Raw genomic sequence first — 12,330 nt, 5'->3', positions numbered from 1 at the left:
TACATCTAAGGTTTAGCATCCAGACTAATAGCAGGAAAGGGCCTAATCAAAATTGATATGCGGGAGTTGAAATCATCCTGTCCTCCATATCTCTCTTCCTCTGCTAATCAGCTGCCAGACAGATCCAGAGCAAGATAAAGAAACCAAGACAAAGAAACACACTTGTTGGGTGGGCTTATGAGCTGGTAAAAGATTAACAGATCCATCAATTTATAATTAAATCTGACCAAATTGAATTTGAACAGATACCTCTAATAAAAATGGGACTGTATACAGACTGGTTAAATCTGAAAGAAAGAGAAATACGCTACTCGGACAGCTGGTCTTGTGGAGTCCAGAATGTTGAAAAGGTAGAAGATAGTTGTCATATTCTGAGGTGGTCCCTGTCAGGCAGGTAACACCCAGCACAGTGAGGCCACTCCTGCAGCCAGACAGATCCAGAGCAAGATAAAGAAACCAAGACAAAGAAACACACTTGTTGGGTGGGCTTATGAGCTGGTAAAAGATTAACAGATCCATCAATTTATAATTAAATCTGACCAAATTGAATTTGAACAGATACCTCTAATAAAAATGGGACTGTATACAGACTGGTTAAATCTGAAAGAAAGAGAAATACGCTACTCGGACAGCTGGTCTTGTGGAGTCCAGAATGTTGAAAAGGTAGAAGATAGTTGTCATATTCTGAGGTGGTCCCTGTCAGGCAGGTAACACCCAGCACAGTGAGGCCACTCCTGCAGGACTCACTGAACCTCTGTCAGTCACTCCAAGTCTTCCCTCAGTCTCTGCTCCAAGCTTTGAGTTGGTCCTTAAGACCTGAAGACCTTTCTGTCTGTTTCAGGTGATTACAGTAACATAACAGAATCTTTCTCTTTGAAAAGTTCATGACTATAACTTCACAGTAAAAAACAACAAAAAACTTCAAACTTATCAATCAGTGCTGTGTAGCATTAAGACCAGTTCTTAATGAGTAATGAGTATTGTTCCCTGGTTGCCAACAGGAATGATTAGGACTACAGTGAAGTCACTGGGGAAACATGAGTACACCTCAGTTCTCTATTTGGTATTTATATTAAATACTGTGAATAACATTCCAAACAGTCTCACTTTGTGGGTCTGTTAAATCTTTCTTTAACATAGTAGTTACACAACATTTCAAAGTGGCATGGCAAGGACAAGAGTCCAGGCATCACTTTCTTTCCACTGGAGTACAGCAAGGATCTGTGCTTGGTCCCTTACTCCCTTGGTCTGATTACCCACTCAGGTTTTCTTACACAGATTTTGTCTTAATTATTGTTTATGTCACAATAAAAAATATTTTGCATCATGTTGTGTAAATGGTACAAAGCTGACCAAAGATTCACCTAAATTCCAGGTTGTAATGCAACAAAACAGAAAGAACACCAACACCTCTGTAAGCAGAAGATCTTTCACCACTTAATGAAGTTTCAGTGGAGTGACAGGCCGACGAAGCAGGTTGAAAAGGCTGAAAGGGTTGCTGTTAGATAATGGGGTGAAAGCTACTGTGACACAAATCTTTCCAGTACTTTGGAAAAATAGACAGACTGGTTGATAATTATTCAGAGACCCTGTATCAAGGTGTGCTTTCTTAAGCAGAGGTTTAACCACAGTAGTCTCAAAGCTAGTGGGGACACTGCAAGTTGTATGGGGTAAGTTAACAATAATCAACGTTGTAGATCCCAAAACTGGCCAACGATTGTTGAGAAGTTTAGCTGGTAGAGGCCAACACCAGCTCAGACAATGTTTCACGTGATAGAGTCTCAAATTTGTCAAAACAGAAACTATCTGGTTTTCAACATAATGCTCAAGTGGTCCTGTAGAAAAAGGAACTAAGTTAGTCTCTAATCTCAACTGTTTTTCTAGAGAAATCATGAACTAAGGCAAGAAGCCTGCTTTTAAGTTTAAGTTTGGTTATAGAGTAAAATAGAAATGATTGTGTTTATTGTTACTGATTAAGTGAGAGAAATAAGCTGCTTTAGCAGTGGATATCGCACAGCTGTAATTCAGGATACATCTGTGCCATGAAGGTTCATAGATGATTCTCCCTTGTCTCTCAGGTCTTCCATTAAAAGGACAGACAAGTCTTCATATTAAGAGAGTGATCTGATGTCGCAACATTCACAGTCTGTCAGGAGATAGAAAGTCACATCAGAAACCACATGTGAGAGAATCAAGTCAAGGGTGAAAACCAAAAGTATCAAAAAGTGACAGAAAGGCTTTACTTAGAGGGTCACAGGCCTAAATTCTCCAAATTCTTCAAAATATTGGGAAAAAGGGGCGAGCTTGTTTGTAGAGTACCACAAGGTGGACTAGTCCTACTGTCAATGCAGAGTCCAGTAAACATTTCATATCTTTAAGTGGAGTTTCACCAAAGTTAACCATGAAGCAAAGTGGTGAACGTTAGTCATACCTTGTAGCTGGTTCACTGCAAAAAAGGTCAGCAAGTGCTTGAGTGTGTGAGAGTGTGATGGGGAAAAACTGTCATCAAGATCTGTTGCACATTTGAGGTTTCCTTCATGAGCGAGTGAGAACACTGTCTGCATATGGTTTATCACATGATGGTGGTTGGGAGTGTGCTGTGAGGGTGATATGCAGCAAATCTGATTCATATCATATGATTATAATGTATGAGGGGTACAAATTAATTCACAGTGTGTTTGCACAGTTTGAAATGCAATACTAACAGTATGAGAGCCTCTGAGTTTTGAAGAGCGATGAGACGCATTTCTGTGCTGATTAATTTCGGTAAAAAAAGACCTGAAATCTCTACAAAAGACAGAGCTCATGTTTAACTTTATTTTTATTATTTTTATTATATTTTTATTACTTTATTTGTATGGTGTGTTTATTTATCTTGTCACATCTTGTCTTAAAATGTGAACTCAGCTGTCACATACAGTCCAGACTGTAAGCATTTGAAAAGTTACGTGGTGCAGCAATTTCAATTTGAAATAAAATAAGAGATACTATATTTGAATGCCAAGTCTGAACTTTAATTTGAGCTACTTAACACCAACACTGAAAGAACTGTGCATGAGATATAACTCTTTAAAAAAAAATCTTATCCAAAAAACACATGCATAATATTTTGCAGTAAGTTAGCAAAGGAAATAACTTCAATTTTGTAGCATTTCATAGAAAATGTTTTAAAAAGTTTGATTAAAAGTTTACAGTTAATGTTGACGGGGTTATATGCAGTAGTTTCTACTGCTATGGGTACATGGGATTACATGGGAGGTTTGCAATCACAGGAAAGGAGGTCTAGTCAGATTTGACTCCTGAAATCTTCACTGGAGTTGAACTCCATCTGTCCTCCATGTTTCTCTTCTTCTGCTTCTTGACTGATAGACAGACCCACAGGAAGATAAAGAAACCTTGACAAAGAGACACACATGTTAGGTGGGTTTGTGAGCTGGTAAAAGACAAAAGCCCTCAGAGTCAAACACTACTCAAACCAAACTGAGAGCATACCTTGTGTGGAGTTGAGGATACAGAAAAGGTAGAGGATGGGGTAGTTGACATATCCTGAGCCCAGGAAGGCCAGGCCCCAGGTGGTCCCCATCAGGCAGGTAAGACCCAGCACAGTGAAGCTACTCCTGCAGGAGTCACTGAACCTCTGTAAGTCGCTGTGAGTCTTTCCCTCAGCCTCTCGTCCATGGTTCAAGCCGTTCTTGAACACTTGTTTCATCTTACAGATGCTCGAGGCCACTGCCATCAATATGCCAGAGTTGAAGATGAATATGAGGGTGAAATACACCAGGTTCAAGGCGTAGAAGAAGGAGTCATCTTTGATCCAGCAGCTGTGGGACAGGCAGGTAATCCATAAGACTATCAAAATATAGATTCCTAATATTGCAGAGAAGACAGATGTGGGTGTACAGGGTACGTACAGTACAGTGGAAAGAACAGAAAAATTATCATGAACGTTTTAAGTTTCAATCCTTATGTTTTTTATGAGTCCTGTTTTTGATACTATTTATAGTTGTCATTTTTCTACAGTAGCCATTCAATGTATTTACATTCTGTATATACTTCTCTATATAATTGAAGTCCACCATTCCCATGAAGGATTCAAATTGTTTTATTTCATTACTGTAAACTGCACTGATGTTTCCACCAGTACCCATGGGTTTCGCCAAATTATTATCTACCAATTAACCAAGATTAGAACAGTCTTATACATTACATTTACATTTAGTCATTTGGCAGATGCTTTTATCCAAAGTGACTTACAAATGAAGGACATCTCTGAAGCTGCAGTGGGAGACCTTGGCGTAAATTCTGAGTACAACTTTTTTTTTTTTATACATTTACATTTATACATATAAACATAAGTTAAAAGAAAAATTGCAAAAGATATGTGAATCAGATAGTAATTAAAAAAAAAAAAATAGATTATTATATTTTGCCAAAAGCAATTACAATTTACTCACATAGCATTCGTTTGGTTAGTATTGGCCATGGTCGTTTGTGTAACTCCATAAAACTGTCTGAAGTCCTGCAATCCTGCAGAGACTGTCACGATTACACCAGGGATACCTGAGAATCACACACACACACACACACACACACACACACACACACACACACACACACACACACACACACACACACAGTTTAACATTATTATCTTACTACAGTGTGTGATATATATGAGGTTGTGGGCTACTGTCCTTTCGTAAAAATTAGCCTAACTAAATCACAAGTTTTTCCTAAACATAACCAAGTAGTTTTAGTGCCTAGACCTATTATTATAGTAACCATGGCATCAAAGGTTGGTACGATCCACGTGTTTATAATTGTAATCATGACAACCAAGTCCAGTATGCTTCCCGCCGTAAGGGCGCTATTCCAGGAGATACTCTATGCAATGGAGTTTGATGAAGGAAAACATTCATCCAGAGATATTCATTTCATCCACCTACAATAGACGCCCCCAGTTGCCTTCTTTCTGTGAATAAGGAAGCTCAGTGGATTTCCTCAGAAATAGTTTCCTTTATTAGTCTTTCTTAAAACAAACTGACTGTCTGTCAGTGTCCTAGTAATACTGGTGTCATCATGTCAGTCATCACACATACACCACGGCGTCTAGTAAATACAGTAGGTACTCTCGCAACACTCACCCCATCCAACAAGAGACAGTTTGACCATGTAGTGTTTGTAGTAGGTGTTAAACACCTTTATTAGCAGTAGATAGAGGTGAAGTGCCTCAATAGCCATCCAGGTGAAGCAGCAGAGCAAGGAGTAGTGCATGAAAGCTGCGACAAATACACACACCCAGTCTGGCTCCACCGTGGCCCCCCACTCAGTCAGCAGGAAGGTTATATTGAGCATAAACAAGGCCCCGCTCAGAGATACATGAATAGAAATGGAGTAATCCAGTCTGTGGTTTCTGAGGAGGAGAGAGAAGGAGAACAGGAGGGACATGTGATCCACCCACAGGAACAGGTAAGATGAGTGGTTTCTGATTCTGGATGTATCATCTCTTAACATGTAACTGCAGCATTATGATCTGAAAACACCAATCCAAAGCTGAATCCTTTACTTGTAACTTTTTATTCTTCTGTTTATTTCTGGGTTTTTTAAAATCTTTTTTTTTTATTTTAAGTAGAAGACTTGGGGTTTCAAACCTGTGGAGTTTGGGGCTTCATCTAATAGTGTTATGAAACACTATTTTTATGAGTCGGTCACTGTTTTATATGAGTGATGCAATACAGATTTCTAACTGTGGTTTCACAGTATTGGACTTATGAACAGATGGTGATAACACTACAAGAAAAAGGAATGCAACAATAAAGGCAGGAGAAAAGGATGATGGGGGTCTCTTAGCGACCTCCGACCAGAATGACTGAATTGGTGAACAAAGTCAGAGAGCATGGATGTGATTATTGGTTATAGGTTATAGACAGGCGTGTGTCATTGAGTCCCTCGATGTGTAGCTTATGTTTGGTCATGTGTGAATCTGCTGGATTTTAGCATTGCATGGCATATTTACATATTATGTATATATGTAATATTTACACACTAAATATTGTACACATCATACCATCGTCTGGTCTCAGTTGGTATCAGTCTTTTGGACCTCACTAAATATCTGCACAGAATGCAAAGAATACATTTATACCTACCGACTGAAGACGTACAACACGAGGGACAAAGCAGTGAAGAAAGCAGACAGGCTGCAACCTATGTAACTGAGGTATGACAGTATTTTCCAGTGCTCTTCTGCAATTGAGTTTCTTATCTACAGAAAAGATGGGATAGTGATTAACTGCTCGCAATTTACAGATAAACTTTTACTAACAACTAGTAATAAGTCATAAATGTCGTTATCGTTATATGAAACAGGATTGTTTCATATAACAATAATACCAGTGCTGTATTTATTATTTCTTTTATGAAAGGTTTTGTATGAATAAAGTTATGTATAAGTTATAGTAATATACCATTACTAAGTTATAATAATATACCATTACTAATATACCAACATGTCAGTCAAATTAAGTGTGTCTCTTTACCAATAGAACTGCAAAGGGTGTTGCATGGTTGCAGTTGCAAATAATGTCAGTTTGGTTAGTGTTGTTCGTCTCGCATCCATTAGTTTTCCAGAGCCATTCTGGGAACATGAACAATACAAGTTAACTTAATTAACTTAACTTATTTAATTAATTAGGCCTAATTCTTGCTGTCTGTTTAGCAAAATATCCTTAAAAGGCATTAAAAAAAAAATTCCACTGTATGTCACAAACACTCACACTTAATATCTAAGACACTATAATTACATATATTCATTACATATTTAATACATAATAATTAGATGAATCAAAGATGAACAATCACAAAGTTAGGTCAGCATAAACTGACACACAGTACACCTACCGCCTTCATCAAAATAGCAACACTGTAACCTTGAGTGATTCTGTAAAAAACAAAAATATAAAGCTGCTTTGAAATTAACTTGTATATACCATACATACTGCACAGTTAGAGAAGTTTATCCAATAAATCAAAAGTAAGTAGTTGTGTCCCTCCGCCACGCAAACTAGTTTCAGGTTACATCCCTGTTTATCCAGATTCATCTATAATTTTAACTATTTGTGTGAAATTTTGTCATAATTGCTGTGTGCAGTCTTGAGTTATGGCTAAAAAGTTTTTATTGAGGTCACACTGACCTTGACTTTTGTCCACCAAAATCTAATCAGTTCAGGCATTGAGTCCAAGTGAACATTTATACCAAATATGAAGAATCTAAATGTGTTATGGAGATATTGAAGTCACGTGGCCAAAACCACATTTTGTGAGGTCACCCTGACATTGACCTTTGACCTTTGACTTCTACTCAGTTCCGATATCTTGACAGAACCTACTGATAATATTAAAGAGTGCATGCATAAACAGACTTACATCCATATGTACATTTGTAGAAACTCTAAAAATCATCTGGATTGGCGTTTTCAGATTTTTAAGGGGCTCCCCAAGTACTTCAATCCTGAGGACCATCGATGATATATTCTCCTGTTTAAACTAATGAGACAGTTTCATTACAGTCATGGCAGGAAACACAGGACACCATGACTTACAGCAGTGTGCATATGATATAATTGAAATACTATATAATCATAATATATATAATGGTTGTTAAAAGAGAGAGACATTTAAAATGTTCAATGTCAAACCCATAATGACCAAGAGCCATGACAGGGACTGAATTGTAAATGTAATTATATGAATTGAAACATGAAGGTGTCAGGATAGATTAACTCAAGAGTAAAGAGGACAGAGGATATACTTGGAACTGGTTGTGCTGCATGTAGCTGACCAAACCAATAATCCTATCCTTCTTTGGGATGTTGTGCAGGTCATTCACCGGCAGCCAAATGTCAGGGACAAATGATGCATTCTCAGGCAGCAGCTAACAGTGGATATAAGAGGATGATGATCAATGTTGGGTAGTTTGTGGCGTCATGCTATCTTAATCATCACTGTTCCTTTTAAATTAATCAGCACCGTCTCCATCAAAGCTAGTGTACCTGTGGAGCATCTATCTGGATCTTAGGTTCTGTAGAGTTGAGTTCAGCATCACTGATGTTAACCACATTCAGAGACAACATCCTCAGGTTGTATTTTATGGAGCCTCCATTCTCAAGCCGGGATGTTCTCATGATGTTATGGATTATCTGTCTTTCCGCACTGCAGAAAGAACCAAGAAGCAGTTGTCCAGTCGTGCAAACAGATTGTCAGTTAAATCAAGTTTACAGCAAGTATAGAGAGATAGATTACAAAAGACTACCCTATCCTTTAATTTATTTATCATATTCGTCATCATAGTTCAGCTTGTTAGCATGCTAACATTTGCTTACTTATTAGCACTAACCATAAAACACAGCAAATATTAGACTTTTTGACATTTTGACCTGATGATGGTGCTGGATGAAAAGTCATCCGATTTCATCTCATTTCAAACCACAACTGTCAGCCTCTTGATGTTGCAAGAGGAAAAGTCAAGATCAACGTCTTTAGGGGAACCATGAATGTCTGAACCAAATTTAGTGCCAACTCATCCAATAATTGTTGAGACATTTTATTCTGGACCAAAGTGGTGGATCAACAGACTGACGTTGCTATCCCTACAGCCATGGCTAAAAAACAAACAGTAGTGCAGACAATAATATGAATGAATGAAACAAATGTGTCTATTCAGCAGCACACAGAGTAATACATGCAGCAGGACTGACACTTACTTTATAAAGTCCTTCTTGACTTGATGGCTGGTACTGAAGAGCTCTACACAGGAATCCCTTATGAAGAAGAGTTGCATCATTTCCCTCTGGTCAGCGGTGAGACTATCCAGAGGTTTAATCAGTGATGAGATGGCGTTCTGCTTGCAAAAGTATTTGGTGCAATTGCTATCTGAGAAGTGACACAGTAATCAGACATTAGATGCAGACATATGATCACCCTGTTGGAGGAAACAGGCCAGTAGGGGATGGATATAAATCAGCTGCTGTACCTTTGAACACTTTCTGACTCTATCAGAGATAATGTGCTTCATAGTGCAGAGGACAGTGCTGCCCACTTTTAAAGGCCTATGTGTACAAAGTCAGCAGCCTACTTGAGAGACACTTTACTTACATGGTTCTATGTTATATATATTCTTCACTTCCAACCTTGTCACTTTGGCGTCTAAGCAACCAGATGATCCATTGAACCATGTCTGATTGCTGAATGTGCACAGAAAGATGCAGGGCTGTCCATCAACCTTGCAGTTCACACCCATAACCCGGCTTTCAACGATGGTAGCATTTGATAGGGTAATGTTAATGTCGCCATTTGAAATGTTGAAACAAACTGAAGAGAACAGAAACACAAGACAAGATTCAATCATTGTATCAGTATATCTTACTGTCTTCAATCACCGTGACATGAAAAATACAATTTTTCTAAATGCTTAATGGTTCAGCAGCTGACTCATTGTGTGGAAACATTAGAATTACAAATATTCAGGCATTTTCAGATTTTATTGACTCCAGATGATGATCACATGGTAGGCTGTAGGATTACTGCAACAAATGGAGGAAATCTGAGGCTATATCCACACTAATATGCTTCAGTTTTAAAACGCACCACTGTTGCTACGTTTGCACCATAGAATGTAAATAAAGTTGGACCTAGCGTCCGTGACATCGCCCATAGGTTTCTGAAGAGTTGTTTTGAAGCTCAGAGAGGGCTGTTAACGCCGTCGCCATCTTGCCAGCACCTGATCCTGCCGGACTCCGGGCTAATACAAAAATGGGCAAAGAGGAGGGGCACGTGTCGAGCCGAGACTTTGGTGTATGCTGGCTTGTGACAGGCATACCATTGCCCACCTGTTCCCCTCAATTGTGCAGAACTTTAAGCTTTAAAAATTTTTTTAAATTCACCCCCCAAACAGTTGTTATGAAGGAGGAATTTAGCTATAGAGACTAAAACTATTTTTTGTACCAGGCTGTAAACCGGTTTATTTCTCCTATAAAGTAAGACATCTTAAAGTGGGAGTCTATGGGGATTGACTTGCTTTTGGAACCAGCTTCAAGCGGCCATTCCGAGAACTGAAGTTTTTTTGTACTTCCGTGTTGGCTTTATTTTTTAGCCTCAGAGGTTGCCGCTTGATTTACACCTGGCGTCCGCACTACTCCAGATCACTCCCTGATTGGGATTATAAGTGATGACCACCAGTGGTGAATGCAACATAGATAATGATTTCCAAGTGTTACTGACCTTGTTGTCTTTAGTAGCAGCTGTTGTGCAGGTAATTCTGTATTTTATCACTTTACAACTGTCTTTGCTGTTCCTCCTTCCTTTTCTACAACTAACAAACTGCAGAGTAGACAGTTTGCTTCTTGCATACCCAGTGTTCATGTGATATGCATTTTCAGGTGTGTTAGTTTAGTTTATCAATTCTGGCATGGAGCTAATTCACGCATGTGGGAAAGTTTTCATTTTAAAACCGTTTTTTAAAATGCAGACTTATTAGTGTGCACATAGCCAAAGAGAACTCCACGGAACCAGGTCTCAGACAGTTCTGTTGTGTTCTACTGTGCTAGATGAACTCTCTGTGTGCTGCTGCTTTGACTGGAATAGGTTGGGTGTATAATAGATACGTTTTCAATTTCAGGTACACTGTTTCTTTAAGTTTGTGACAAATAAAAATCAAAGACAAAAATTAGAAAGAAACAAGTAATATCTATTTCCATTGATTTTGAATAGATGCAAACACTCTTTCTTTGGTATACAAAAGCTAAACTAATAAAATCAACATTCGTACTTGGGTCAGCCAGTGATTCAGGCAGCAGCAGTAACAGGAGTAAGGGAACCATTGTTCTTCCTCTGTGACTACTGGAATAAATAAGAAGTAGAAATAAAGTTACATTTTAGTACAAATACCTTCAGTGTATCTCAGCTGTCAGGAAAATGTCATCCAAAAGAAAATACTTTTGCGTTGTCAGACAAGAAATCAACACAGTAGCCTACTGGTCCCCTCTGCTACAACAAAGAAACTCATTTTCTATTCCTGAAAAAGTGTTCTGCAAGTGATATGAAAACAAATACTCACAAATATGAACTTACTCTCAAGTTTCTAACTGTGGTATAAATGCATAAAGAACAAAATAATTACATTTTTTTTCCCATGCTAGTCTTTGTCTCTTGTCCATGGACCCAGTCTACACCCAAATAACAAAGACAAATATGGGGTCACTTTACCTAAAATTCAAAACTCAAAAACATCCAAGACTCAAAGAGCAAACATCAGACATACTTGCTATGGCTTTTTGAGTCTCACCCTATTGCTGGTCAATTAAAGGAAACTAAACTTCAACTTTTGTACAGTTCCACAGTTGAAGCCCCTCTATCAAATCTATATCTATAAAACTAATTGACATGTTCAACTTTTCTTTTTGATCAAATTCATCAAAAACAAACATCACAATAATATATCCTAATAAAGGAGAGAAGTAGTTCTCTTCTTACCTTTGACGTGAACAGGATGAACCAGACAAACACTAGTGAGCTGTGCTCATGACTGGGGGTTTAAAGTAGAATACAACAGTGCTTGTGTTCGCTCTGCCGGAGGTGTTTCTCTTATGCAAATCTTTTTTATCAGAGCAACAAAATTATACCAGGTGAGTTTGTTTGAATTTTATACGTCAACAGAAGTGTGAAATTATGTACAAAAAAATCCTGATGCGGAAAACCACTGAAGACTATTATATTGATATGCCAGCCTATAGTGAAGTAGTAACAGTTAAAAACCTGCACATTAAAATAATTTATGCACATACATACAACCACACTGTCATTGCATAAATATATATGAAAAAAGTTTAATATGTATATGACAAAGTTCTAACAAAAAACAATTCAGGAAAAATGTTCACATACAGTATCAGTATTTCAAATAGAATATACAACAGATATATTTCTATTGTATTGTGCTGCAGGTGTAGGAGACAGAATCTACCTCTCAATCAAGGCCTGGTGAGTTGCACTTAAAACCCAGATCAGATGTGGCCACGATGCAGGAAAGGCACTGTATGTGTGCTTTGAGGCAGAAAAACAACCTGCGCCAGTTCCTGTTTTCCCTCTCACCTGTGGATGATCCAGTGGGAGTGGATGCATTAGCCAGTAGACAAACTTGATGCTTTCTCTCTCTTCCCTAACAGTCATCCTGGGATCATATCATCACTTCACCATTTTCTCATACTCTCACATTTTCTTACGCTTTTCTGCCACTGCACCAGACAATGAAGTTTAGAGGATGCAGAGCACAGT

General features: G+C 38.2%; 1 protein-coding gene across 2 annotated transcripts; it reads right to left on the bottom strand.

Annotated features, from left to right (window-relative positions):
- Positions 1-2,992: 2,992 nt before the first annotated feature.
- LOC111672260 (adhesion G protein-coupled receptor G2-like) lies at positions 2,993-12,225 on the bottom strand. 2 transcript variants are annotated; one of them, XM_087180236.1, is made up of 14 exons: positions 12,020-12,225; positions 10,826-10,896; positions 9,154-9,369; positions 8,763-8,931; positions 8,052-8,211; positions 7,811-7,933; positions 7,426-7,545; positions 6,901-6,940; positions 6,540-6,637; positions 6,150-6,265; positions 5,145-5,413; positions 4,455-4,560; positions 3,493-3,821; positions 2,993-3,395 (listed from the first exon to the last, which is right to left on the bottom strand). In XM_087180236.1, the coding sequence occupies exons 1-14, from the start codon at positions 12,223-12,225 to the stop codon at positions 3,283-3,285; spliced, it is 2,136 nt and encodes a 711-aa protein (XP_087036362.1). In that variant the 3' UTR covers positions 2,993-3,282. The 2 variants fall into 2 exon arrangements, with proteins under 2 accessions (XP_087036362.1, XP_023285407.2); XM_023429639.2 differs by having other exon boundaries at positions 11,530-12,152.
- Between the last annotated feature and the right edge of the window lie 105 nt (positions 12,226-12,330).

Source organism: Seriola lalandi, unplaced genomic scaffold, assembly GCF_002814215.2.
Source record: "Seriola lalandi dorsalis isolate HSWRI2012SDOR001 ecotype SW California unplaced genomic scaffold, Sedor1 jcf7180002054898, whole genome shotgun sequence".
Classification (NCBI taxonomy): domain Eukaryota; kingdom Metazoa; phylum Chordata; class Actinopteri; order Carangiformes; family Carangidae; genus Seriola; species Seriola lalandi.
Note: the sequence above shows the minus strand (reverse complement) of the source record. Positions and strands in the feature narration are given on the sequence as shown.